Here is a 27,551-nt window from a genome sequence, read left to right on the forward strand (position 1 = left end):
GGAGATAAAAGAGAGAACCAGAAACTTACTTGTTCATTGGATCGGGAGAGACAGCTCTTTATGACTTCCGTTTCCAGAACTGTACGCTTATTGATCTCCACATGTTCATAGTATTTAGAAAGTCGGGTCTGTCCTTGTTTATTCACCATGAGGAAAAATTTTATCATTTTTTTTTCTGGGCAATATTTTTCCAGATAGTTCAAAAGTTATGTCAAGGTGTACCTGTAATTAGAACCTGAAGGATGAAAGAACAACAAAAAGCTAAGATCAAACATCTCAAAGAATAATATTAGATGTGTTCTATAGATGAACCAGAAGTAAATAAAATGTGATCTGATAATACTGGTCTTCACTCCTAAGAATTAAATGAGGTTTTAATAAATAACTAAACATAGGGATGCCTGGGTGGCTCAGTGGGTTAAGCATCTGCCTTCGGCTCAGGTCATGATCCCAGGGTCCTGGGATCGAGCCCCACGTGGGGCTCCCTACTCAGCATGGAGTCTGCTTCTCCCTCTCCCTCTGCCTGCCACTCCTCCTGCTTATGCTCTCTCTCACTCTCTCTCCCTCTGTCAAATAAGCAAATCAAATCCATAAAAAAATAAGAAAAAAACCTAAACATAAATTTTCATTAGTTATCTTCCAAAACTTTTTTTTTTTTTTAAGTAGGCTCCATGCCCAGCACAGAGCCTAATGTGGGGCTTGAACTCACGACCCTGGGATCAAGACCTGGGCTGAAGGCAGATGCTTAACCGACTGAGCCACCCAGGAGCCCCTCTAAATGAACTTTTAAAATATGGAATAATTTTACAGAAAAGTTGCAACAGATTATGGGATAATTCTTGGACTACATTTTGTATTATTCTTTGTCCTCCCAGTTCATCTCTTGTTTCCTAAACCGTATCAGACAGGTGGTTATCTCACAATAATTCCAAACATGAAGAGCTGGAAAGAACCAGGCCCAAAGCCTGGGCCGCCGTGATCATCCAGGGCACAGGACAGGATGTTATGTAGACCAGCTCGGCCGGGGACAGGGCAGCTGTGCCATGGGGGAGGCCTGTGGTCATTCACTCCCTTTTCCAGGAAGATAAGCTCACTACTGTAGGTGGGACTGCAACATACTCTGTTTAGTCATTTGGTATTAAGTGCTGCTTTTATTCTCCTTACAAATTACTGCCAGTAAATTATGGCTGGTGACCAGTAAATTAAGTTACCATCCATTCTTTTATTCCCTCTCAGCAAAGATATTTTAAAACGATCTTCACAAAAGTTAGAAATTACAATCTTATACTCTGGATTCCAACTGCCAGCTAGAAGAAAGAGATATTGTCTTGGGCACCTGGGTGGCTCAGTCGGTTGAGTGTCCGACTCCTGGTTTCAGCTCAGGTCATGATCTCAGGGTCCTCGGATGGAGCCCTGTCGCTGCTCCCTGCTCAGAGGGGAGTCGGCTTGTCTCCTTCTCCCTCTGCCCCTCCCACTACTCGCTCTCTCTCCCTCTCTCTCAAATGAATAAATCTTTAAAAAAAAGAAAAAGATATTGTCTCAAAGGTATTCATGGCCAAACCTTTGCCTTTAAATGCCCTGGCTGCGTTAAGTTTACGGTAAAATGAGATGTAAAATGATCCCATTGAGATGTTACACCAACGGATCAAATTGGTTTCCACCTTAACAAGCACAGCATTCCTTCCCACTGACTTCAGGAGCAAGGATGACAAACAAGGGTGTGTTGAATTGATACTCATTAGGATGCAAGCCTTGAAAATAGTAGCTGAAGGCATCTATAAAGGCTCGAATACATCATCTTTGTTTTGCATGCTCATAAACAATTACACAATTTGTAACTGTAGGATTATACAGTGGTAATGAAGTGGACAAGTAAAATTGTAAACTCTATTATAGAATACACAAATCCGAAATATATAATGTAGAGACTCAGAGACAAGTACATGTTTGAGAACAGAAGATGAATGCTTTAAGCACCGATCCTGGTTACTAATCATCAGGGAGGAGAGAAATCAAATAATTATGAAACTGAGGTAGGGTATAAGGAAAGAATATGCCTAGACAAGTGCTGGGAGTGGCCAGGGAGCAGGTATGAACTTCCTTTGTTTATAAAACTCTTTGCATTCAAGGACACACAAGGCTGGGGAAGATGTTTTGATTGCCAGGACCTGGGGGACTCCACACCCAAGAGCCTGTGTGAATCAAGGACAGATAAAGAAGGGAAATTTCACTGGGGAAAGCCTTAAACAAAGGATGCCAGGATACCTAAAGGCCAAGATGAGGGAGTTTGGTATAGTCACAGTAGAATATGAGCAGATCAATGTCCCAAGACCCTCTATGATACAAACTAAATGCCTAGAGAAAAGAGAGACTGGAACAATTGAAATGCATACTGAATTGGGTATAGTTTTCCTATTCTGATGGTGTATTCTGAGACTGTCATCCAAAGATGACAGATTTTAACTTGGGTGCCAACTGTGACTAACTGTATTTGCTGCTTTGAGCACTGTGTTGGGAAGGATTCTGGAACGGTTCAGGTTCAAAAGGATGCTATGAACGATTAGTATGTCAGTTGCAGGTTAGGAAGCAGGGTGTGGCAACATATGCACCATATACCTCTCATCCCTGATGTGCACTCCCTTCATTTTGCAGATGGGAAAATGGATAATCTGAGATATAGAGTGAAGTCTTGGATCCTGGCCCCCTGACTCATAATCTGATGCTGTCTTTAATTTATCACATTACCTCTTTGCCTCACTCAGTATATTAGTGTCATCAGATGTTCATTTAAGCTTACCAAGCATCAACTTCAGGTAGCTTTGGGAACGATCAAGTCAATATTCTCTAATGCTGCTGAACATTTAATTTGGAAAATACCAAACAATACAACGCATGAAAACAGTACAGTATGAAGTTTCTAGCAATCAAAGTGGCATTTGGTGATGACTAATATCCTTTCTAGCTCTGAAGGCTTTTTATGTACCTCAGAATCAGATTATTGTAACACACACACACGTAATATTAGACAAAAACATTTTTGGCCCCCTAAAAGTGATTGAAATAAAATCCTCCAAATTAAAAAGCAAATTTCCTCCAGGGAAACATAAAGTCCTCATAACAGTATAATAGTCAAAAGCATGCACTGAGGCTTGACTGTTAATTTTGTGATCCTTGGCAAGTTACTTAACCTTTAGTACTCAGTCAAAGGTACCATGGGAATAATAATAGATAGTACTTACCTTCTGGGTTGTAAGGATTAGAGGAGTTAGTATACGGAATGTTCTTAGAACTGGGTTTGGCAGTTGGCACATAGTAAGGGCTACATAAGCACTGGTGAAAGTCATTATAATATATCACTTTTTCGGGCGCCTGGGTGGCTCAGTCGGTTAAGCGTCTGCCTTCGGCTCAGGTCATGATCCCGGAGTCCTGGGATCGAGTCCCGCATCGGGCTCCCTGCTCGGCGGGGAGTCTGCTTCTCCCTCTGCCTCTACCCCCTCTCATGCTCTCTCTCTCTCTCATTCTCTCTCTCAAATAAATAAAAAATCTTTAAAAAATATATATATATCACTTTTTCTTCAGTGAAGTCTGCCTATCCCAGTCCCCTATTGCGAATCATAAAGAGCTAGCTACTATCCTTTCTTTTTTAAAAAATATTTTATTTATTTATTTATTTGAGAGAGAGAGCATGAGAGGGGGGAGGGTCTGAGGGAGAAGCAGACCCCCCGCCGAGCAGGGAGCCCGATGCGGGACTCGATCCCGGGACTCCAGGATCATGACCTGAGCCAAAGGCAGATGCTTAACCGACTGAACCACCCAGATGCCACAAGAAGCTAGAGCACTTTATTTTTTTATTTTTATTTATTTATTTTTTAAGATTTTATTTATTTATTTGAGACAGAGAGAATGAGAGAGAGCACATGAGAGGGGGGAGGGTCAGAGGGAGAAGCAGACTCCCCGCCGAGCAGGGAGCCCGATGTGGGACTCGATCCCGGGACTCCGGGATCATGACCTGAGCCGAAGGCAGTCGCCTAAACCAACTGAGCCACCCAGGCGCCCTGCTAGCTATCTTTCTTTGAACCCATTACTGTATCTTACAAAACTTGTCACCCTATGTAATCATTATTTGATTACATACTAAGCTCTCCTACAAGACCAGTGATTTTTACTTTTTTATTGTGACATTTTTATTGTGACCCAGCATTCAGGTACATATATATCTGATTCAGTTATATATGATGATCACCAAACAATACCTACCCATACTGTGTGTATTGTACTCTGGTGATTTTTGTGACATTTTATAAAAAATGTAGTTGTGAAGTGTTTGGGTTACATAGATATATGGATTTTTCTTTTCTTTTTTTAAGATTTTATTTATTTGAGAGAAAGCACACAAGTACGAGCGGCGGCGGCGCGGGTGCAGAGGAAGAAAAAGAAGCAGACTCCCTGCTGAACAGGGAACCCAGCGCGGGGCTCGATCCCAGGACCCCCAGCCGAAGGCAGACGCTTAACGGACTGAGCCCAAACACACAGAAGGCACATACTATCAACATGATATATCACTGTTGAAACTGAACTTGATCATCTGGCTGAGACAGTTTTTGTTAGGTTTCTGTACCGTAAAGTTATCCCTCCCCTTTCCATACCATACTCTTTAGAGGGAAGTCAGTATATAATGTATTTTTTTTTTTAAAGATTTTATTTATTTATCTCACAGAGAGACAGCGAGAGAGGGAACACAAGCAGGGGGAGTGGGAGAGGGAGAAGCAGGCTTCCCGCCGAGCAGGGAGCCCGATGCGGGGCTCGATCCCAGGACCCTGGGATCATGACCTGAGCCGAAGGCAGACGCCTAACGACTGAGCCACCCAGGCGCCCCGGAAGTCAGTATAGGTAACCCACATTTAAGGGGTGGGAAGTTATGTTCCATCTCCTTGAGGGGGAAGTACCTATGTAAATTATTTGGAATTCTACTGTGCAGGTGATCTGTCTACTGTACCCCATTATTTATTTACTCATGCACTTATTTTTATATCAGTAGGGACTCATGGATATTTTATTTTATACCTTAGGTTATAATACAATATGATCCAATGATTTTTAATTTCAGAAACCACTAAAGAACTGTGGCCCAAATAATAAAATTAAAAAAAAAAAAAACAAAAACAACTGTGGCCCAAAGTTTGAAAAACACTGTATTAGAACATGAACTTGTGAGTAGGGTTCATATCTTATTTCAGATCTTTGCACAGTGCCTAGTGTAAGAGAATATCCAATAAGTGTTCGTTGAATGAATGGAATAATGAAGACTTTTTTTAAGTGATAATTTTTCCTTAAAAAAAATCACATCATGGGGCGCCTGGGTGGCTCAGTTGTTAAGTGTCTGCCTTCAGCTCCGATCATGATTCCAGGGTCCTGGGATCGAGCCCCACGTCGGGCTCCCCTGCTCCACGGGAAGCCTGCTTCTCCCTCTCCCACTCCCCCTGCTTGTGTTCCCTCTGTCGCTGTCTCTCTCTCCCTCTGTCAAAATAAATAAATAAAATCTTAAAAAAAAATCACATCAGTGCTCAAACAAAGCAGACGAATAAAGTATCCTGGTACCCCAACTCCTGCCCCAAAGCCTGTCAGTCTTCCCAAAGATAAAACCAATGTTTTTAAGCTTAGTGCATATTCTTCTAGACTTTCTATACATTTACACGTAAATATGCATGCATTTGTAGCAACTTTATTTTTTAAACCTAAATGCGATCAGACTCTAAAATGCCAAGTGACTAGCCTGGTGTTTATTCTCTTCTGGTACCTTTGAATGAACCAGGTGCACTCACAAAGCCCTGGCTGGATCCTATAAAAGGGCACTGAAGTGATGTGTTTTGGAATTCATCAGGAGCACTTACTGTTGACTCAGTCTAGTTCAGGCTTTCCTGGTCTTATTCCCCTTGATCCAGGGCCTTGGCTTCCATTCTTTCTCTGGCCTTAGTTCTTAATGGCCTGGCTTGGATTTCTGCAATGTTCCAGGACTTGACCTTTGGTATTTGCCCTCTGGCTGTGACCCCGGAAGCCTTTGGCACCCAGCCCTTGCTCTGTTAACTACCTTACAGAGTGGCAGTGTTTAAATGAGGTAAATGATGTAATTCTTGTAAAACATTTAACACACTGACTTCTTTCATTTCCTCTCTTATTGTGTATTAAACTAGAAAGGAATGCTGATAAGATTATAAGGAAACAGATAGGTATATGTATACATTGTGAGTGGTCCCTTAAATTGTTACAAATATTCTACAGTGTAACTTGATAGAATTTAACCAAAAAAATCATGAAAATGGTTCTACCATTTAACTCAAGTATTTCTGTCTTGGGAATCTATCCTAAGGTATAATTTTAAATCCACAGGCATAAAAATATTTATAGTAACATTATTTATAATAGTGAAAAAATGAAACAAGCTCAGATATTACAAACTGAGAACCAAATGTTAAATGAACACTAACTTGATATTTTTTAACATTAAAATAAATATTCAATAGACCGTAAGAGGCTCTTAAGCATAGGAAACAAACTGAGGGTTGCTGGAGGGGAGAGGGGTAGGGGAATGGGGTAACTGGGTGATGGACATTAAGGAGGGCACATGATGTAATGAGCACTGGGTATTCTATAAGACTGATGAATCACTGACCTCTACCTCTGAAACCAATAATACATTATATGTTAATTGAATTTAAACAAAAATTTAAAAAAAAAGAAAATAAATATGCAGACTAGAAGAAAAATGGGAAAATGTAGATACAATAATGTCACCAAATCAGAATACCAAATTCTATACCCACATGGATTACAATTATGTAGAAGCAAGATCTGAATAAAGATTATAGAGACTAGACAGAAATCATACAAAAGCAAAAAATAAACAAGCAAACAAACAAAAATAGATTAGAAAGATGAACCTTGAAAACATCATGCTAACTCAAAGAAGCCAGTCACAAGGAGAATATATTGTATGATTCCATTTACATGAAATGTCTGGAATGGGGAAATCTATAGAGAAAGTAAATAGATTAAGGGTTGCCAGGGGATGGGGGTTTGGGATGGGAGGTCTAAGAGGTATAGGGTTGTAATGATGGTTGAACAAATGTGAGTATATAAAAGCCACTGAATTGTACACTTTAAATAGGTGAATTACATCTCAATAAAGCCTGTTCAAAAAAAAGACAGACCAGACAATCGGGAAGAGCTCCCAGTGCTCAAAGCTGGAACAATTTGGACAACAAATAACATAGTATCAGATTATTATTATTATTTTTTAAAGATTTTATCTATTTATTTTTTTTTAGAGAGCGAGCGGGAGAGAAACAGCATGAGAGGGGAGAGGGTCAGAGGGAGAAGCAGGCTCCCCGCTGAGCCGGGAGCCCGATGTGGGACTCGATCCCAGGACCCTGGGATCATGACCTGAGCCGAAGGCAGACGCTTAACCATCTGAGCCACCCAGGCGCCCCATAGTATCAGATTATTACCCAAAGTATAAAATAAGTATACATTAGTAGTACTGATTTAAATACATGATTGAATAAATAAACAGGACAGAAGAATCCCACCAACAGGTTTCCCCCTGCTGTCTGAAAGTAGACTGTTCCTGGGAAACCTTTAAAAACTAAGCCAAAATGGCAGTAAAGCAAAGAAGTAATTACTATTAATTTATATGGGGAAAATTTTTCAGCATTCCCAGACACAAAAAATAACCTCTCTCAGGCTTTTCTGATGCCTTAGGACACATCTTGCTAAGGGATGTACGAAATAAATGGTGAGACAGCACAGATGCTCAGGGACACAGTTCAAAGCTGTGGCAGCTTGATGCTGACATGCTGAGTGCGGGTCCCGGGGAAGGAGCTCGGCAGGGTCCCCCTGGCTGCCCCGGGTGCGCGCCGCCCCGTGACTGCTCACTGCAAAACAAATGTTCAACGCTATTTTTGCTTTTCGCCTTTTCTCGTAAAAGTGAAAATCCTCTTTGGACTTCTTTCAGTTAACGAAAACGGGTACCAAGTAGGTCTTTCATGAAAGTGAAAGGCTCTCAATAGGAGATACCTGTGTATCTGTTGAGAGGCTCTCCTCCAGGAGGTGGAGCTTAAATTCTCCCGCCCATTCACTGGAGGTTGAGCTGCACTTAGTGACTCACTTCCAAAGGGCGGCACGTGGAAACAGAAAATGGTATCCTCGCAACATTATCCAAGTGATGAAGGCTAACATCATCAGTCCTGTCATGTCCCCCTGATATGAGGGGATGAGAAAAGTACTTCATCTCTGTGGTATTCTTCCCCAAACCCACAGCCCCATTCTAATCAGGAAAATACAGTAGGAAAAAACAAAACAAAACAAAGGAAGGGACATTCTAAGAAATATCCGACCTGTATTTCCCAAAACTGTCAAGATCATGAAAAACAGGGAAGTGTGAGAAACCATCAGAGATCAGAGGAGATTAAAGAGATAATGGTGACTACTTGCAATGTGGTATCCTGGAGGGGATCCTGAACACAGAACGGACATTAATAAAAAATTGGCAAGGGGCGCTTGGCTGGCTCAGTCGGAAGAAAATGCGACTCTTGATCTTGGAGTTGTGAGTTTGAGCCCCACTTTGGGTGTAGAGATTACTTAAAAATAAATAAATAAACTTAAAAAATTTTTGGTGAGGGGCGCCTGGGTGGCTCAGTGGGTTAAGCAACGGCCTTTGGCTCAGGTCATGATCCCCGGGTCCCTCGATTGAGCCCAGTGTTGGCTCTCTGCTCAGCAGGGAGTCTGCTTCTCCCTCTCCCTCTGTGTGTGTACTCTCTCTCATTCTCTCTCACTCTCGCTCTCTTTCTCAAATAAATAAATAAAATCTTAAAAAAAATTTTTTTGGTGAAACATGAGACTAGTCTGAGTTTAGTTAATAATAATGCTACCCATGTTGGGTTTTTTTAGATTTGATAAATGTACCACTATGATACGAAATGACAACATTAGAGGAGATGGGTGAAGATATTCAAAAATTCTCTATACAATCTTTGCAATTGTTTTATAAATCTAAAATTATTCCAAATAAAAAGTTTATTTTTAAAAAAAGGAGAGAGGGGCTCCTGGTTGGCTCAGTTGGAAAAGAATGTGACTCTTGATCTCTAGGTCATGAGTTCAAGCCCCACACTGGGTGTAGAGATTACTTAGATAAATAAAAAAAACTTTAAGATAAAAAAGGAGAGAGTTATAAGTATTTGTATTAAAGCGAAGAGGGTTTGTTTATTGGTGTGTCTGAGTGTATAAGTCTATGTCATATTGGTTATATTAGTTATATTTGGTTATATTGCTGAAATATTGAAGTTTTTTATCAGTATATTATAGATATTTAGGTATGAGGTTCATTTTTATTAACATTCCCAACAACTACACTTCAGGCTTTCTTATTTTCATTTAGCTAAGAAGCATATTAATTTTAATAGATGAGGGGTGGGTGTGTATCAATGTATACATTCTATAAATAGCTTACTATACCCTTTGGTTAGGCTCTGTTCTTTTTTTTTTTTTTAAGATTTTATTTATTTATTTGACAGAGAGAGAGACAGCTAGAGAGGGAACATGAGCAGGGGGAGTGGAAGAGGGAGAAGCAGGCTCCCGGCCGAGCAGGGAGCCTGACGTGGGGCTCAATCCCAGGATCCTGGGATCATGACCCCAGCCGAAGGCAGATGCTTAACGACTGAGCCACCCAGGCACCGCAGTCAGGCTCTGTTCTGACCTGGATAACCACTGAACTCCCAGTAATCCTTCAACCACACATCACCGTTTGGGAACTTTCCCTCTTTTTCCCTAGTTCAGGGTTCAGAAAAGCTTTTTCTATAAAAGCCAGGTAGTATTTTAGGCTCTGAGGGCCATATGGTCTCTTTCTCAACTAGTCACTCTGCCCCTGCAGAATGAAAGCAGCCCATACGGTATAAATAATATATAAAGAAATGGGTGTAGCTGTGTTCCAAGAAAACTTTATTTATGAAAGCAGTCAGCAACTGGATTTAGTCTGCAGGCTATAGTTTGCTCTGCTATAGACCAGTGCTTATCAGACTTAATGAGCACACAAATCGCTTGGGGAACTTAGGAAAATATAGAATCTGATTCAGTAGGTCTGGAGCAGGAACCACACATGGAGGGCAGAGTATTAAAAGATCCATTAAAGTATACACCTACAAGGTCAGGAAGTTCACCTTTCTCAGTATCAAGTCAGACAAAATAACGTAAGTTGAGTGCTTCCTAGGTACAAGATGGCAAAGCAACAGAGTAAACAGAAACACAACTATTATGGATAATTTCTTTCATTTGGTCATGGATCTTTTTTTTTTTTAAAGATTTTATTTATTTATTTATTTATTTATTTGAGAGAGAAAGAGAGAGAGAGAGAGAAACAGCATGAGAGGGGAGAGGGTCAGAGGGAGAAGCAGGCTCCCCGCTGAGCCAGGAGCCCGATGTGGGACTCGATCCTGGGACTCCAGGAGCATGACCTGAGCTGAAGGCAGTTGCTTAACCAACTGAGCCACCCAGGTGCCCTGGTCATGGATCTTAATCCATAGAATGCTGGATGAGAGGGCAAGCTGTCCTGACATGTCACCCCACAGATCCTCAGGTTCGTTCAGGTGATCTGGCTGGCTGGGTGGCAGCCCCATCCCTCATGGCCTCAGCTGGTCTCTCTCAAAGTTGTACATATATTGGAATACAATGATATTTCCAGGAAGCAGAGAGCCATTCTTTTGTCAAGAATTTACTAGTAGCTGACTAGAATATTTCATTTAACCTCAAGAAATTACAACAATGCATGTTACATCATACACAAAAATTACCTCAAAATAGATCACAGACCTAAATATAAGAGATAAAACTATAAAACTTTTAATTTTATTAAAAAATTTTATTTTAAGTAGGCTCCATGCCCAGCATGGGGCTTGAACTCATGACCCTGAGTCAGTTCAGTGTGCCACTCTTGATTTCAGCTCAGGTCATAATCATGTTCAGTGGGATCGAGCCTGGCATCAGGCTCTGTGCGGGGCGTGGGGTCTGCTTGGGGTTCTCACTCTCTCTCCCTCTCCCCTCCCGCTCATGCTCTCTCTCTCTCTCTCAAATAAATAAATAAATAAATCTTTTTTTTTTTTTTTTTTAAGGGAGAAAATAACAAGTGCTGGCGGGGATGTGGAGACACTGGAACCCCCACGCAGTATTGATGGGAAAGTAAATGCTCTGCCACTCTGGAAAATAATTTGGCAGTTTCTTAAAAAATTTTTTTTTTTAAGATTTTTATTTATTTATTTGACAGAGAGAGAGACAGCGAGAGAGGGAACACAAGCCAGGGGAGCGGGAGAGGGAGAAGCAGGCTTCCGGCCAAGCAGGGAGCCCAATGCGGGGCTCGATCCCAGGACCCCGGGATCATGACCTGAGCCGAAGGCAGACGCTTAACGACTGAGCCACCCAGGCGCCCCAGTTTCTTAAAATTTTACACAAATTTACCATATTATCCAGCCATTCTACTTTTTTTTTTTTTTAAGATTTTATTTATTTATTTGACAGAGAGAAGAGCAGGGGGAGCAGCAGAGGGAGAGGGAGAAACAGGCTCTCCGCAGAGCAGAGAGCCCGACGTGGGACTCGATCCCATGACCCTGAGATCATGACCTGAGCTGAAGGCAGACACTTAACCGACTGAGCCACCCAGGTGCCCCAGCCATTCTACTTTTAAGTATAAGCCCAAGAGAAACGAAACCATGTCCACAAAGACTTGTACATGAATGTTCATAGAAACATTATTCATAATAGCTAAAAAGTGGAAATAACCCAAATGTCCACCAGCTGATGAATTGATGAACAAAATGTGGTGGATCTACATACAAGGAAAACTACCCAGCAATAAAAGGGAGTAAAATACTCCTATATGCTATGAAATGGATGAAACTTGAAATCATTAAGTGAAAGAAGCCAGATGCAAAATACTACCTATTGTATGATTCCATTAATCTGAAACATCCAGAAAAGACAAATCTATACAGATAGAAAGTATATTAGTGGGCCAGGTATAATGTAATTAGGGCCAGGAGAGGTTTAGGGGAAAATGGGGATGAGATTTCTTTTTGGGATGATGAAATCTTCTTTTTGGGGGAGGCTGGGTGGTGCAGTTAAGCCTCCACTCTTGGTTTCAGCTCAGGTGGTGATCTCAGGGTTGTGAGATCGAGCCCCACATCGGGCTCCCTGATCAGCGGGGAGTCTGCTTAAGAGTCTCTCTCTGCCCCTCCCCCCATGCACGCACACTCTCTCTCTCTCAAATAAATAAATCTTTTTAAAAAATCTTCTTTTTAACAAAATTTATTTATTTAAATTCAAGTTGGTTAACATATAGCATAGTATTGGTCTCAGAAGTAGAACTTAGTGATTCATCACTTACATACAACACCCAGCGCTCATCACAAGTGCCCTCCTTAATGCCCATCACCCATTTAGCCCATCCCCCACCCACCTCCCTTACAGTGAAAATCTTCTAACACTGGATTTATTTGCATGATAATATTTGCACAACTTGGTAAATTTACTAAAAATCACTGTACATGTACATTACATAAAGTTCAGAGTTACTATGAAATAATAAGCAGAGAAGGAAGTAATTATACCAAAATGCATTTTGCTTAAATCTGGATGGTAGGATTGAGGCCAATTTTTATTCTCTATCTTTACTTTCCTTTATTTCCCATGTGTTATTTTTTGTGTCACACACAAAAAGTTTGTTTAGGAATGTTGAGCTGCATTACATAATTTTACAAAATTACCCAACTGGAAAATAAATGTTTACTCTGAATAATGAAGCTTTTGTTTTATTTATTGTGACATTTCTAAATGCCATACTTCTTTAAAACATGTACTGTTTTTCAAAGTGGATGGGTTGACAGCATCTAATCAGTATGGACTAAATACCAGAAACATGGAAACAGCAACTACTAGATTCTACTTGCCACATCACATTGATTCATTCTACAGGTCTCTAAATTATCTAGCTGTTTCTGAATGTCTCTATCCTTAAATGAGAGCAAATACTGGTCCGTAGCTGATTTTCATCGAATTTGGAGCACCTCCTTCAGAGTTTGTAATATATATCGTTTCTTTATACACGAAAATAGTTTGTTTCTTTGCTTCAGATTTGCTGGAATTCTTCGATGATTCAGTTTTCTCATCTGTTAAGTGAGAATAATGATAGCTACCTCACAGACTGTGGGGACTAAATGAGATAAAGAAAACGTACAGCACTCAACAGAGCTCCCCTTTTCCTTCCTCATCCTCCTCCCCAGGGTAAGTGAGATATTCTTGCTACTGCAACTCTCAGACTACTGAAATGTGCCTGCAGGAAAACTGTCTGTCACCCACTCTGCCTTTCTTCCCATCCATTCCCCCCTCCCATCACTCTCTCTAAATCTCTTCTTTATGATTCAGAATACATTTTCAGTAGCTTCACCTGAGACTTTTACTTTCTGTTAAATCCCTGGGTCACTCAAGAAATATTTCAACCACATTTGACTAATTTGGCATTTAACACATTTTACATGTGTGCTGCTTTTAAAACTTCATTTTAAAATAGTTAATGGGGGCGCCTGGGTGGCTCAGTCGTTAAGCGTCTGCCTTCGGCTCAGGTCATGATCCCAGGGTCCTGGGATCGAGCCCCGCATCGGGCTCCCTGCTCCGCGGGAAGCCTGCTTCTCCCTCTCCCACTCCCCCTGCTTGTGTTCCCTCTCTCGCTGTCTCTGTCAAATAAAATCTTTTTTTTTTTTTAAAGATTTTATTTATTTATTTGAGAGAGAGAATGAGACAGAGAGAGAGAGCACGAGATGGGGGAGGGTCAGAGGGAGAAGCAGGTTCCCCGCCGAGCAGGGAGCCCCATGTGGGACTCGATTCCGGGACTCCAGGATCATGACCTGAGCCGAGGGCAGTCGCTTAACCCACTGAGCCACCCAGGCGCCCTCTGTCAAATAAAATCTTAAAAAAAAAAAAGTTAATGGGTGCCTGGGTGGCTCAGTGGGTTAAGCGTTGGACTCTTGATTTCAGCTCAGGTCATGATCTCAGGGTTGTGAGATCAAGCTTAAGATTCTCTCCCTTTGCCCCTCTGCCCTCTATAAGTAAATAAATAAAATATTAAAACAATTTAAAAGATTAAATTTCAGGGTGCCTGGTTGGCTCAAGAGCAAGAAACTCTTGATCTTAGGGTTGTAAGATTGAGCCCCACATTGGGTGTAGAGATTACTTAAAAATAAAATCTTTAAAAAAAATAATAAAATGTTAAATTTCAATCAAATTCAGGATCTGTGGAAATCCTGAAGTTCCTATTTCTGTAGAAAAGTACTTTACTTTAAGAATAAACCTTGATACTGTGGTCTGTCATTTTTCTAGGAATATATCTGAAAGATTTCTAAAGCTTCACATGACTCTAAAATCTTGACCTAAAGCCATTTTGGTAAATTGATCAAAAAGTCTCATCAACTATACTTATCATGGTGCACACTGAGTAATGTATATAGAATTGTAAAATCACTATGTTGTACACTTAACACTAATGAAACATTGTATGTCAACTATACTTCAATTACAAAAATTAAAAAAAAAAATCTCAGCAAATTCTGGTCCAAGATACCATGTAAGTTCATATTAAGTGTGGTTATTTGTAACTTTAAAACATATAAATAAATCAGAGAGAAGCCAGAAGTTTTACTGAAAAGGGTAGATATTGCATTTTTGGAGATGTTCAGATATCAGACTTCCTATCTTAAATCAGGGGGTGAACTGAAGAATTTTTAAGGTCTTTACAGCATCATGATTCAGGCAGTGGGAGAAAAGTCATATTTCAAAAACTGAGGATGAGGAATTTATATACTATAAATAGACCATTACATTGTCTGAAAGTACTTGTTTTATTTTTATTCATTAGTCATCTGTGTGTGTGTGTGTGTGTAGTGGGGGACTGATAGATTCTCCATCAGTCATCTGCCAGAGAGGTATTGACTATCAGGTCTGGTGGTGGTGGGAGGTGTGTACAGTTTAAAGATACAAATTGTTAATGGCTGGAGTTCACAGGAGCCTGTTGTTGTTGCTGTTGTTGTTGTTGATATCTTACCCTCCACTGAGGATAGAAAAGCTGCTTTGGGATAAATAATGGGACTCAACCTTCCCATTACCACCAATGGAGATAACAATACGTATCTTTTGAAATCAAAACAAAGATTTTCTTCTCAAATTATCTTTCTTCTATTGGGTTTTACATCAACGATAATTTATTTTGAAATTTATAATAACATTAAAATAGGGTATTATTTTACTTTGACAAAACATGGGCATGGGTTAGAAATAGTGAAGAAAACACCCCTGCGTGGGTATTCTTACTCTTAATTGTTCGGTTAAAATTAGCCACACAAATTAAATACTTGTGCTTACTGACTAAAAATCTTTATTGAATTTTTGGGCTAACAAAGACATCTAATATCTTAGTTTTAGAGGAGAGAGAGTGGGGAGCAGAGATCTAGTAGTCTCATGGCTGGGATGCTCCCAGAACTTGCTATTCTGATGTTACAATGTGTTAATAAGAAGGAACTCCAGAAGATAAGGAGGAGTACTATATATTACTCCCCATTTCTGTAAAATGGTCAGTCAAGTTTCCCCCTCAAATGGGAAATATTTCAAACCAGATATTCTGGACTCTCATAAATTTAACTTCTGTATTTCTTAAGTTAGACAGATTTTTTTTTTTTTTACAGATATGCTTTTATTTCAGGAAACTACTCTTTTTTTTTTTAAGGTTTTATTTATTTGACAGAGAGAGATAGTGAGAGCAGGAACACAAGCAGGGGGAGTGGGAGAGGGAGAAGCAGGCTTCCTGTGGAGCAGGGAGCCCGATGTGGGGCTCGATCCCAGGACCCTGGGACCATGACCCGAGCTGAAGGCAGACGCTTAATGACTGAACTACACAGGAGCCCCAGTTAGACAGATCTTGTTAATTTTTGCTGGGCATCTGATTTCCAAGGAAAACTGTGAAAGCCATACAAAGACAGATTTTTCTTCGTTTGTCCTTCTGAAGAGCAGTCATCTAATAACATCACATTAGGATTTGAATGACAAGCCTGTGAGTGTCTTAAAGTGTCAAGTGCTATGTTACAGGTTTTAAATTCAAATCAAAGTAAAGCAATTTGGAATTAAAATTTGATTTGTGGATGGTTCCTATTTTTTTGTGTCAAAGAAGGAACAAACAAAACATCACTGGGATGCAAAGGAATCTCACTTTACGAAAAATATATCTCTGAAAAGTTGACTATAAATTGAATTTAAATACAATACTGGAATTATGGAAAATGCTTCTATAAAATAATCATTCCATAATTTATCTGCAACTAATCTGTTTCAATATTGTAAAGTTTTTTAACTCTAATGCTCATATTACTTAAGGAAAAATTAATTACTATTAATTTTTTCCTAAAAAATATACAAGAAAATCATACTATGAAACTACAGCAATGTATTGAAGTTCTTATTTTAAGATCTTCTTAATGAAATAAAGTATGTCCTGAGTTAAAATCAAGCATAGCAAAAGCTACATCAATATTTTCAGGGTCTGAAGATATCACTTGGAAATTACAGCTCCAATAACAAATCCTTTTTGCAGATCATCACCCTAAAGAGAAGAAGCAATGAAACAAACATTACTGCATTACACTTCAGTTTGGGGATCAGCTAACTTACCCAACAGGATCTATTTTTTTTGTTAGTGACACTACCACAATGAACGCTAATTCAAATGAGTAATTAATACTCCCGATGTTTGATGGTGGTCGTGAAAGACCTTCTCGGCTGTATCCTGAGAGGCAGTATTTGCTCTTTGGAATATGATGTGTGAACGTAACCTGACAGCAACTCATGAAGAGCGATAATAACAGTAGAAAGCACTAACACAGTACTAACTAGACAGCCAGGTGCTGTTCTGAACATTTACCTACATTCATTTAATCCTCATAATAGCTCTATGAGTTGGAGACTGTTTTTATCCTCACTTATAGATGTGAATAGTCACTTGCCAAAGGTCACCCAGTAAAATGATGGAGAAAGGACCTGATGCCAGATAGCCTCTTTCCCTCCAGGTTTGCCTCAAGATACCGGTAATGCAGTGATGGCCGTAATATGACCAGGGACGCACAATTCCACTCCCATTCACTAGTGTAAATCTAGCTGGGGCCAGTTGTACCCTCTGTGCAAAAGCTTTTACTGGCTAACGTGCGTATTCTGGCAGTTTCAATCTGACCCTGGAGCATGTAACAAAAGATGCAATTCTAGGAGATTATTTACTTTTTAGTCGATCTCAACATGGAGCCTAAAATGCCTCCGAAATGACTCAGTCAGATCATGAGAAAATTTAGGACAGTAAAACTCGTATTACTGCATTTGCGACAGCATGCTTAACGTTTGTAATTGGACCTAAACTTCCAAAATTCCTACGCCTGATTTGCCCTCTTAGTGAGTTCAGCTAATCTCCCTTTCCACTTCCAATAAATAAAGCATACCCAGCAAATGCTGTCCAAGGCAAGTTTGCAGACACATATCTGAATTTAGTATCATTCTCTTTCAGATCAAATGTCAGGGTAAATGCGGGGCCTTTCAGGTGGCCTGCCTGGGTGCCCTCTGCCCAGGAGCACCTTTTGCTTTTCTGAATTTCACAGTAAAGTGTAGCAACATGTTACAGCTCCCGCTGAAAATGTAAATAGGATATTAAAACTGTCAGACAAGAGCTGGCCCAAATGTTGCCCAAAGGATGTTCATACTTAAATTTATACTCATTTATATTTCACAATCTTTGAAGAGCAAAAATGTCTCGAATACTTAATAGTGGTCAAATAAAGCCATTTCATTTTTTTAAAAATTTTATTATGTTATGTTAATCACCATACATCATTGGTTTTTGATGTGGTGATCCACGATCCATAGTTTTCGTATAACACCCAGTGCTCCATGCAGTACGTGCCCTCCTTAATACCCATCACCGGGCTAACCAATCCCTCCTCCCCCCTCCCCTCTAAAACCCTGTAAATAAAGCCATTTCAATATCAGGTTGTAATAAATAACTTTAGGTTAAATAGCAAGCAACTTAAAACTTTAAAATGCCAAGAGTGTAGAGATGCAAGGTGATAGCAGCAGAGTAGTTTTGGGAGCTCCCAGGATCCACTCATAAAAAACAGTGATAGAGGGCGCCTGGGTGGCTCAGTCGTTAAGCGTCTGCCTTCGGCTCAGGTCACGATTCCAGGGTCCTGGGATCGACCCCCACATCGGGCTCCCTGCTCGGCGGGAAGCCTGCTTCTCCCTCTCCCATTCCCCCTGCTTGTGTTCCTGCTCTCGCTATCTCTTGCTCTGTCAAATAAATAAATAAAATCTTAAAAACAAAAACAAAAACAAAAACAAAAAAACAGTGATAGCAGCAAGGATGGAAAAAAAAAATCCAAGTCTAGGGTGCCTGGGTGGCTCAGTTGGTTAAGCGACTGCCTTCGGCTCAGGTCATGATCCTGGAGTCCCGGGATCGAGTCCCGCATCGGGCTCCCTGCTCGGCGGGGAGCCTGCTTCTGCCTCTGACCCTCCCCTCTCTCATGTGCTCTCTCTCTCTCTCGTTCTCTCTGTCTCAAATAAATAAATAAAAAAAAATCTTAAAAAAAAAAAATCCAAGTCTATAGGCAACACCTTTACCAAAAACCAGGTGAAAAACGGTCCCGGAACTCTAGAATGAGTAGAGTCAAACTACACTTAGCCACAAAAATGGGGTGACCACAGGGGCACCTGGGTAGCTCAGTTGGCTAAGCGTCGATTTTGGTTCCAGTCGTGATCTCCAGGTCTGGGGGTTGAGCCCCGGGTGGAGACCCCAGTCGAGCCTGTGCTCAGTGGGGAGTCTGCTTGTCCCTCTTCCCCTGCCCAGTAACACCCCCCCCCCCCCCCCGCTCATGCTCTCTCTGTCTCTGTCTCAAATAAATAAAATCTTAAAAAAAAAAAAAAAGGCGAGATGACCACAGCTGTGCTGGCAGAAGTGGAGGTTTGAAAATGTGGTCTTGTAAGAGTTAAAAAAGCCAAAGAATCCAGAAATCACCAGCTCATCATCCAAAGGAAGGGGCCCCTCTCCCCGCCTTGAAATGAGAGCCCCACAAGTGAATCTAAGAACCACAGTGAGAACTGGGAGGAGGCCTGGCGGGGTCTCTCTTGCCCATGTGCAAGGAAAGGTTCCATCCAGAACCTTCTAGTTTAAAGAAAATATGGAGGAGAAAGGACTATGCTAAATAATACCATAAAAATGCAATCAGCCAAATGTGGGAAATTCTATAGGATAAATAACCTGGTCTCTTCAACAAAATGGCATGACAATGTGGGGATGACAGGAAGGAAAACCAGAAAAGACCTAAAGACATATCAACTAAATGAAATATCTGGATTTTGTTAGGATCCTAATTTGAAGTCACCACCTCCTAAAAAAAATTTTCTGAGACAATTGGGGGAAACCGAATATGGATTGGGGATTAGATTATATTAAAATATTACCATTAACTTTGTAGGTGTGACATTGGTATTGTGGTATGTTTTTTGAAACAAGTAATACATTATATGTTAAAAAAAAAGAAGATAGCAGGAAGGGAAAAATGAAGGGGGGGAAATTGGAGGGGGAGACGAACCATGAGAGACTACGGACTCTGAGAAACAAACTGAGGGTTCTAGAGGGGAGGAGGATGGGGGGATGGGTTAGCCTGGTGATGGGTATTAAAGAGGGCACGTACTGAATGGAGCACTGGGTGTTATACGCAAACAATGAAGTACTGAATGGAGCACTGGGTGTTATATGCAAACAATGAAGCATGGAACACTACATCAAAAACTAATGATGTAATGTATGGTGATTAACATAACATAATAAAAAAAAGTCCTGATCTTTTAAAGATACTTAGAGAAATGTGTACCAATGAAATAATATGATGTCTGGAATTTACTTTAAAATATTACCGGGCCTGCCACGGGAGTGTGGGGGAGACCATGAATTCTGTTTCAAGGCCTCTTTGAGCTTGTCAAATAATGTCATGAGCAAAGCTCACCCTCCCAAGTTGAAAAATTTAGGGACAAGAAGTTGTATTTGAAGTTAAATGGTGGCAGACATGTCCAAAGAATTTTGAGGGACTGGACAACTTTATGAAACTTGTGATAAATGAACGCATCGAGATGGCAGTCAGTGGGCAACAGAACAATACAAAAAGGTGGTAATATGAGGAAATAGTATCATCATATTTAAGCCTTGGAACAAGTATAAACAAAAGCTTGTTCACCACAGGAATCAATTGCTTCTACCTGTCTCCTCTCCAATAAGCCAGTTTTACGATGATATGAATATCGGGGCTGCAAATATTTTTATATTAAACTTCTTTATTAAATACATTTTTGTAATAGTAAAATAAATGCTGCAGAAAAAAGGTGGAATAGATGAACTAAGAACAGCAAAATCTTTTTTTTAAAGATTTTTTTTTTTTTTAATTTGACAGAGAGAGAGAGAGAGAGTGAGAGAGGGAACACAAGCAGGGGGAGTGGGAGAGGGAGAAGCAGGCTCTCCGCCAAGCAGGGAGCCCAATGTGGGGCTCGGTCCCAGGACTCTGGGATCATGACCCGAGCCGAAGGCAGACGCTTAACGACTGAGCCACCCAGGCGCCCCAGAACAGCAAAATCTTTTTTTTTTTTTTTTAAGATTTTATTTATTTTTTGACAGAGAGAGACACAGCGAGAGAGGGAACACAGCAGGGGGAGTGGGAGAGGGAAAAGCAGGCTTCCTGCTGAGCAGGGAGCCCGATGCGGGCCTCGATCCCAGGACCCTGGGATCATGACCTGAGCCGAAGGCAGATGCTTAACCAACTGAGCCACCCAGGCGCCCCAGAACAGCAAAATCTTGATAACTGTTGCAAATGTAGTTCATAAGACTTTGTTTCTATATTTGCATGATTGAATTTTTTTTTTTTTAAGATTTTATTTTTAAGTCATCCCTACACCCAACATGAGGCTCGAATTTACAGCCCTGAGATCAAGAGTTGCATGCCCTATTGACTGAGCCAGCCAGGTGCCCCCATGATTGAAATTTTTGAAAATAAAAAGTTAAATAGAAAAAGTCTATGCACAGCATGATTTAGAATATCCAATTACTATATTAAAACCTATGAAACAGGGTGCCTGGTTGGCTCAGTTGGTTAAGCGACTGCCTTCGGCTCAGGTCATGATCCTGGAGTCCCAGGATCGAGTCCTGCATCGGGCTCCTTACTCAGCAGGGAGTCTGCTTCTCCCTCTGACCCTCCCCCCTCTCACGTGCTCTCTCTCTCTCATTCTTTGTCTCAAATAAATAAATAAAATCTTTAAAAAAAAAAAAAACCTATGAAACAAAAGGAGCAAAGGAGAATAGGATTTATTTTAAAATGCTCTAATGAATTCTTCAATCTTTTTTTGTGGAGTAGTCGTCATGTTCTTCAGGTAAGTCTATTAATAGAAAGACAAAACCATCATTTAAAAACATGTTGTTATAGGGGCGCCTGGGTGGCTCAGTCGTTAAGCGTCTGCCTTCGGCTCAGGTCAGGATCCCAGGGTCCTGGGATAGAGCCCCGCATCGGGCTCCCTGCTCGGCGGGAAGCCTGCTTCTCCCTCTGCCACTCCCCCTGCTTGTGTTCCCTCTCTCGCTGTGTCTCTCTCTTCAATTAAATAAATAAAATCTTTAAAAAAAAAAAAAACATGTTGTTATAAAAAAAATCCACAGAAGTTTTTGTGAATTTTTGCCAAATTTGAAACATTCTCCACAGAGAACACTCTCTAGCATAGATTTCCCAGGCAAAGAGTCTGTGTCTGGTATCATTCTTTTGAACATTCTCCACTGTTGCTCTAACAGGAGACAAACCACATTTCCAAGATTGTTAAATTATTACCTAGGAAAGTTTTGGCAATTTCCCATTCAGTCACATTTTCCAGTCATTTGGTTCTCATGTTTATGGACCTGGTTGTTCACTTTTGGCCAATGTCCAGGAGGGACTCTGCTCCAGGCAATTTTTTTCCCCTTCAATTGTGACATCTTTGTGAGTTAGCTATTATACAATATTATCAAAGCATACTGCTTTCTGACTCATATTACCCAGAAGACAATTCAGGAATGAACCTGAACTAGAATTTTATATAGCATGCTGAGTTTCCTAAAGGTTTTGGTACCTATTTTTCTATAACCTTTGAAGGTCCTTTTCCTTTTCTTTTCCACACAACATATTATTTGAATAGTTCAAGTGTCCTGCATGTATTTCTACGATTTTCTTAGCCACAGGCAACTCCTGTAATGAGAAGTAGATATCTGATCCTATTTGGCAGGTTAAACCATGGTGTAGGGCAGGGCTGTCTCCTTTTCTGTTCTATCTACATTATACAGTTTGCTCCTTTGGTTTTTGAAAACATGCCAGGTCTTCTCAAAGATCTTCCTCCTTTGTTCTCTATATTTATAAATGTAAACACTACATAAACACTACATAATTTCCCCAAGTGACTAAATCACCCCCAAATCACCTAAAAATAATTTCATTTTTTTTTTAAGATTTTATTTATTTAAGAGAGAGAGCATGAGAAGGGGGAGGGTCAGAGGAGAAGCAGACTCCCGCCGAGCAGAGAGCCCGATGTGGGACTTGATCCCAGGACTCCAGGATCATGACCTGAGCCGAAGGCAGTCGCTCAACCAACTGAGCCACCCAGGCGCCCCTAAAAATAATTTCAAAAGTGCAAATGAACCAGAGATAGTGATATTGAGCCACTGATAGGATAGTAGGAGGAAGAATAGTGAAGGGAGGCTTTGTTTCCAAATAAACATATACACTCACTGATATGAGTAGGACCCACTTCCTATTTTCCTAATGGCCTGAGGGGGTGACCCAGAACTCTTATCTCAGCTTCCTCATCTCCCCATGGAGATAATTGTACCTGTTGCAACCTTTCCTCATGATGCAAAAAGATGACTAGATCAGTGTTTGTGAACCAGTTTGAGCTCTTTGTTAGAATGATGTCGGGTTTATAGTCAGCAAGGTGTAAAACTGGATGTTCAGGTGAGTAATTACAAGGAGCCATACAGTTCTCAAAGGCAGGGTCAAAACTCTTTGTACATCAGTATTGCAATAACTGGGAAGAAGACATCTTAGTGTCAACTACTCCTGACTTATTTAAAAGCCTGGAATTCTTTAACATACCTCTACTGATATAACATACTAACATCAAATATGACGAATCCCTTTTTGGTCAGATAGAATAAGCACACAGGTGTCTAAGATTAGCTAACAGGAAAGGGAAAAAAACCCTAAAATTCTAAATTTCTAAATTTATATTTAATGTGAACAGGTGCTCTTGAAGATCATCAGCAGTATACGGAAACTAAGAGAATCAATGAGAGAGGAGGAGCGATGAACAGGACTGATGAAAAGATAGAACAAATAGGAAGTTTCAAAAGTAAACTGAAGAGAGGAAATGACTCAGCCACCGTTCCAGGAGGGAGTTCCAGTTAGGTGAGTTGTAGGTGATAATACTCCCTGGGAAAGCTCATTACATACAAAGGACGAGATTCTAGGAACTCACTGCAGAGTGTCCTCAGGAGTCATGGACACAACGTACAATGACAACAATGTAAAAAATATTCTCATAGAGGAGAAAATCTTGGCATCTTTCTCTTTTAATACTCAGGGTAAAAAGTCAATTATAAAAAACAAAAACAAAATAAAAAAAGAACTCAGGGCAGTTTCGGTCACTGAACCTTGAAATGGCTGGTATAATGGCAGCAAAGACTAAAACTACAAAAAAAATTGCGGTGAAGGAAAAATATACCTATTATTCTAGTCTAAATTTTAGTTATTCATCATTTTGTAGAGACTGCACTATAACAGACACTGGGGGTACAGTTGCAAATAGCTGGGTATAGAGGGGTATGGGTCCTACCTCTCTAACAGGCTGCAAGGCTGCAGATACATGGCTGTGATCTGAGAAGAACATGGCCAAGGACTGCATTATTGGCATTTATAAAACCATGGTGAAAGTGAGTGTAGACATGCTCAAATGGAATTCTTCAAATAGGGAGTACTTCAAAATTTTTTTAAAAAGATTTTATTTATTTATTTGAGAGAGAGAGAGAGGCAGAAGGAGAGGGAAAAGCAGGCTCCTCACTGAGCAGGGAGCCTGATGTAGGGCTTGGTCCCAAGACCCTGGGATCATGACCCGAGTCGAAGGCAGAGAATACTCAAACTGAGTTTTGAATGAAGAAGGGAAGGAAAGCGAATGGGGTAGAACATGTGCTAAATTCTCATGAAATGAAACAGCATTATGCTCTTGAGGAAGCAAAATCAGTGCAGCTTGCCTGGAGAGAAGAATGGATGCCATCTTGGTGTGATGGTAGACTAGGTGATAGGGAGGATCTAGAATTTGAAGGATCTTTATATGCTATGCTAAAAGTGGGGCTTTATTCTAAATCTGGTGATCACCAAAATATTTTTTTAAAGATTAATTTATTAGAGAGAGAGAGGAAGAGAGAACACACAGGGGGAGGGGTAGAGGGAGAGACAATCTCCAGCAGACTCTGTGCAGTGTGCAGAGCTCCACATGGGCTCAATCTCATGACCCTGAGATCATGACCTGAGTCCAAACCAAGAGTCGAACGCTTAACTGACTGGGCCACCCAGGCCTCCCATCACTAAAATATTTTAAGCAAGGAACAATAGAATCAAATCTGCCTTTTGAAGATCACTCTGGCATCAGTGGTAGCGGAAGGTGGGGGAACAAGTAAGGTGAGAAGGTTTAAACTAACACAACAATAAAGATAATGGAATAGATATGATATAGATAAGGAATAGAAATGAAATATGTACTGAGAAAGGGATTGGATGTGGGGGTGAGTGAAAGGCAGGTACTACAATGACTGCCAGCTCTCAGGTTTGGATGTAGTGCCACTTAATAAGATAGGTAATAGAAGAGAAACAGTGTTTTTTTGAAGGTGGATAGGGAGGAAAATAGAAGGATTATCAATCTAGTTTTACTTGAGCTTGAGGTACCAGTGGGAAATATTAAGTACACATGTTCTTCTTTTGATGCCAACATAACAGAGATCAATTACACCTGCTCAAACATGTTTCTTGGAGACATATTTTGGAATTTTATGTGCTATGAGGCCCCTTAAAAAGGAAGAAGACTAAATAAGCAGATTGTATGTTGGTCACTATAAAATGGAAAAATAGTACTTAATAATATGGAGAAACAGTTCCTAATAATATGTGACCTAAGACCTCATTTCATATACAAATAAAATATGGCAGCATGGGTAACAAGTCCAATCCGCTCTCCATTAAACATAATAAGAGTAAAGCAGACATGTTAAAATAAGATGTACTATTTTTATCTTTTTGAAATTATACCTTGAGTGGTCTTGTATATTACATAGTGAAAACTTTACTGGTAGTAGAGAAGAAAAAAAATTAATGCAATCAATTTTATGTGCAATTTTCCTGCATAGCTGTAATTATTGAACCTTTTTTTCCTTATTATATTGTTAAACATTTTTGTCCTATTTTTCAAACAAGTGGTTATTAGCTATATTAACTTTCTTTAGAAACGTACTAGTTCATTAAGGATGTTTCCTGGCAACCTAAGCACATAAAAACACACACTATGGTACTTAAAAGATTAAACGTGTCTTTTAGGTGTATATTATATTCATTCAAACACCATTTAATGACCCAGGAGAACATCTTTGCAGCTGTTCATCTAGGATTTTACGTTGTATTCACGATGCTTTTATTTTGTTTCCATCAAAAGATTCTGCTATGAATCCTACTTGTGAATCCATTCATTCTAAAACACCGAATTGTTAGTCTAACAAGTCTTCAAAGTCATCTTTCTCTCTTCGCACCATCGTCAAGATCTAAAGTTTTTCACTTTCCCTTTTCCCAAGAAAAAAATGAAAACATTAACTCCTGCTCCAACTGCCCCCCGCCCCCCCGCGCCAAACAACCCACCCCAGAAGAGTAACGAAGAGGGGAGGCAAAGTGGAACAAGTTGCGACTGGCGACCGGGAGCACAGAATTAGGACCAAAGTCCGGGCTTGAAACGGAGACCGGGAATCAGTCACCAATGTCCAGAAGGAGCCGGGCAATATGCCAAAAGAGAACATCCCCAAAGCCTCAGGAGTTGACTCGTGCTAAGAAACCAGCCAAAGAGCGAGTGACAAGCAGAGAAAGAGGCCCGACCCTCTGGGACATCCTGAAACACGCAAGGAATGCGAAAGAAACGTCAGGAATCCGGGACCGGCTACGGCCGGCCGGAGCGCCCAGCCTGGTTAAAACAGCTCAGAAGGGAGGCATGCTGCTGAGACCCTTGAGTGGGGAACGGCGTTCGAGGGGTTGGTGACTGAGCAAGGAAAACTGATTGTTGGGAGCACAAGACCGACCAGCTCCCAAAAGTTAGAGTCGGTGGGCCACGGTCCAGTACCCGCAGCGAGGCACCCGGAGCAAGTCGGAAGGAGGATCTAGGGGCGGGGCCAGAGCTCCTACCCCGCCTCAAGTACCCTTGCTGAGTCCTCAGTACGCCTGCGTATGGTGAGGCCGCACTCTATTTGGCTGTTAGGCGTGCGGCGGCAGCGGCGTTCTCTACCCGGCATGCTGCGCGGGAGTGACGGCCCTACGTCTATCCCCTTCCCAACCCTGCCCCCTTTCCCCCCCCTCCCAACGCGGCCCCCCCTTCCCTAAAGTGAGTGAGTGAGACGGGCAGATGGAGGAGGGACTGTAATGGCGGCGGCCGGCAGCTCCCTGCTCTGACCCACAGCAAGCGTACAGCAACGACCCCCTCCTCGCCCCTCTCCCAGCCGGCCTTCGCCCCGCCGCCAGCGCGGGGCCACCCTCCCCGGCCCTTCCCCCAGCCGTCGGCTTCTCGCCCTGCGCCCCGGCCGGGGCCCCACACACAATGGACGAGCTCGCCGGAGGCGGTGGTGGAGGCCCGGGGATGGCGGCCCCTCCAAGGCAGCAGCAGGGACCTGGGGGGAACATGAGCCTTTCGCCAGGGGGGAATGGAGCGGCGGGCGGCGGGGGTCCTCCAGCCGCCGAGGGAGCGGGTCCCGCGGCAGGCCCGGAGCTGTCGCGGCCGCAGCAGTACACTATCCCGGGGATCCTGCACTACATCCAGCACGAGTGGGCTCGGTTCGAGATGGAGCGGGCGCACTGGGAGGTGGAGCGGGCCGAACTGCAGGTACCTCGCTGGGGTCGGTGTGCGGGACGGCTGCGGCGGCGGGGTTCCCGGCCGGGGGGGTGGGGCCGGGACTCCCCTCTGTCGGAGCTCCGGGCCTTGAGGGCCGAGGGGAACCTACCTGTGCAGCTCGGGGGGGCGATAGTCCTGCCTGCGGTTCTGGCGACGGCTCTTCCGAGAGCCCCCCCTCCCCCTTTCCCGCAGAAGCCTGTTCCCCAACCCTTACTAGCTGCGCGGTGCGGGCTTCCTTG

General features: G+C 41.6%; 2 protein-coding genes across 6 annotated transcripts in view; one reads left to right on the plus strand and one right to left on the minus strand.

Annotated features, from left to right (window-relative positions):
• The window catches only part of AP4S1 (adaptor related protein complex 4 subunit sigma 1), a 44,310-nt gene extending 16,759 nt beyond the window's left edge, over window positions 1–27,551 (minus strand). For both annotated transcript variants that reach the window (XM_006729545.3, XM_081829486.1), the window contains exons 1-2: window positions 27,422–27,551; window positions 30–235 (exon numbers count right to left, since the gene is read on the minus strand). In XM_006729545.3, coding sequence (XP_006729608.1) covers window positions 30–167 — 138 coding nt within the window. In that variant the 5' untranslated portion in view covers window positions 168–235; window positions 27,422–27,551. The remainder of the gene's footprint in view (window positions 1–29; window positions 236–27,421) is intronic.
• Window positions 26,796–27,551, plus strand: part of STRN3 (striatin 3) — an 85,316-nt gene continuing 84,560 nt past the window's right edge. For 3 of the 4 annotated variants that reach the window (XM_031024009.2, XM_081829473.1, XM_006729544.3), the window contains exon 1: window positions 26,797–27,303. In XM_031024009.2, coding sequence (XP_030879869.1) covers window positions 27,022–27,303 — 282 coding nt within the window. In that variant the 5' untranslated portion in view covers window positions 26,797–27,021. Of the gene's footprint in view, window positions 27,304–27,551 lie in introns of all 4 variants that reach the window. The other variant, XM_081829472.1, reaches the window with a different exon arrangement.

The sequence above is a fragment of the Leptonychotes weddellii genome, chromosome 9, assembly GCF_054177405.1.
Source record: "Leptonychotes weddellii isolate Sample4059 chromosome 9, ASM5417740v2, whole genome shotgun sequence".
NCBI classification, from domain to species: domain Eukaryota; kingdom Metazoa; phylum Chordata; class Mammalia; order Carnivora; family Phocidae; genus Leptonychotes; species Leptonychotes weddellii.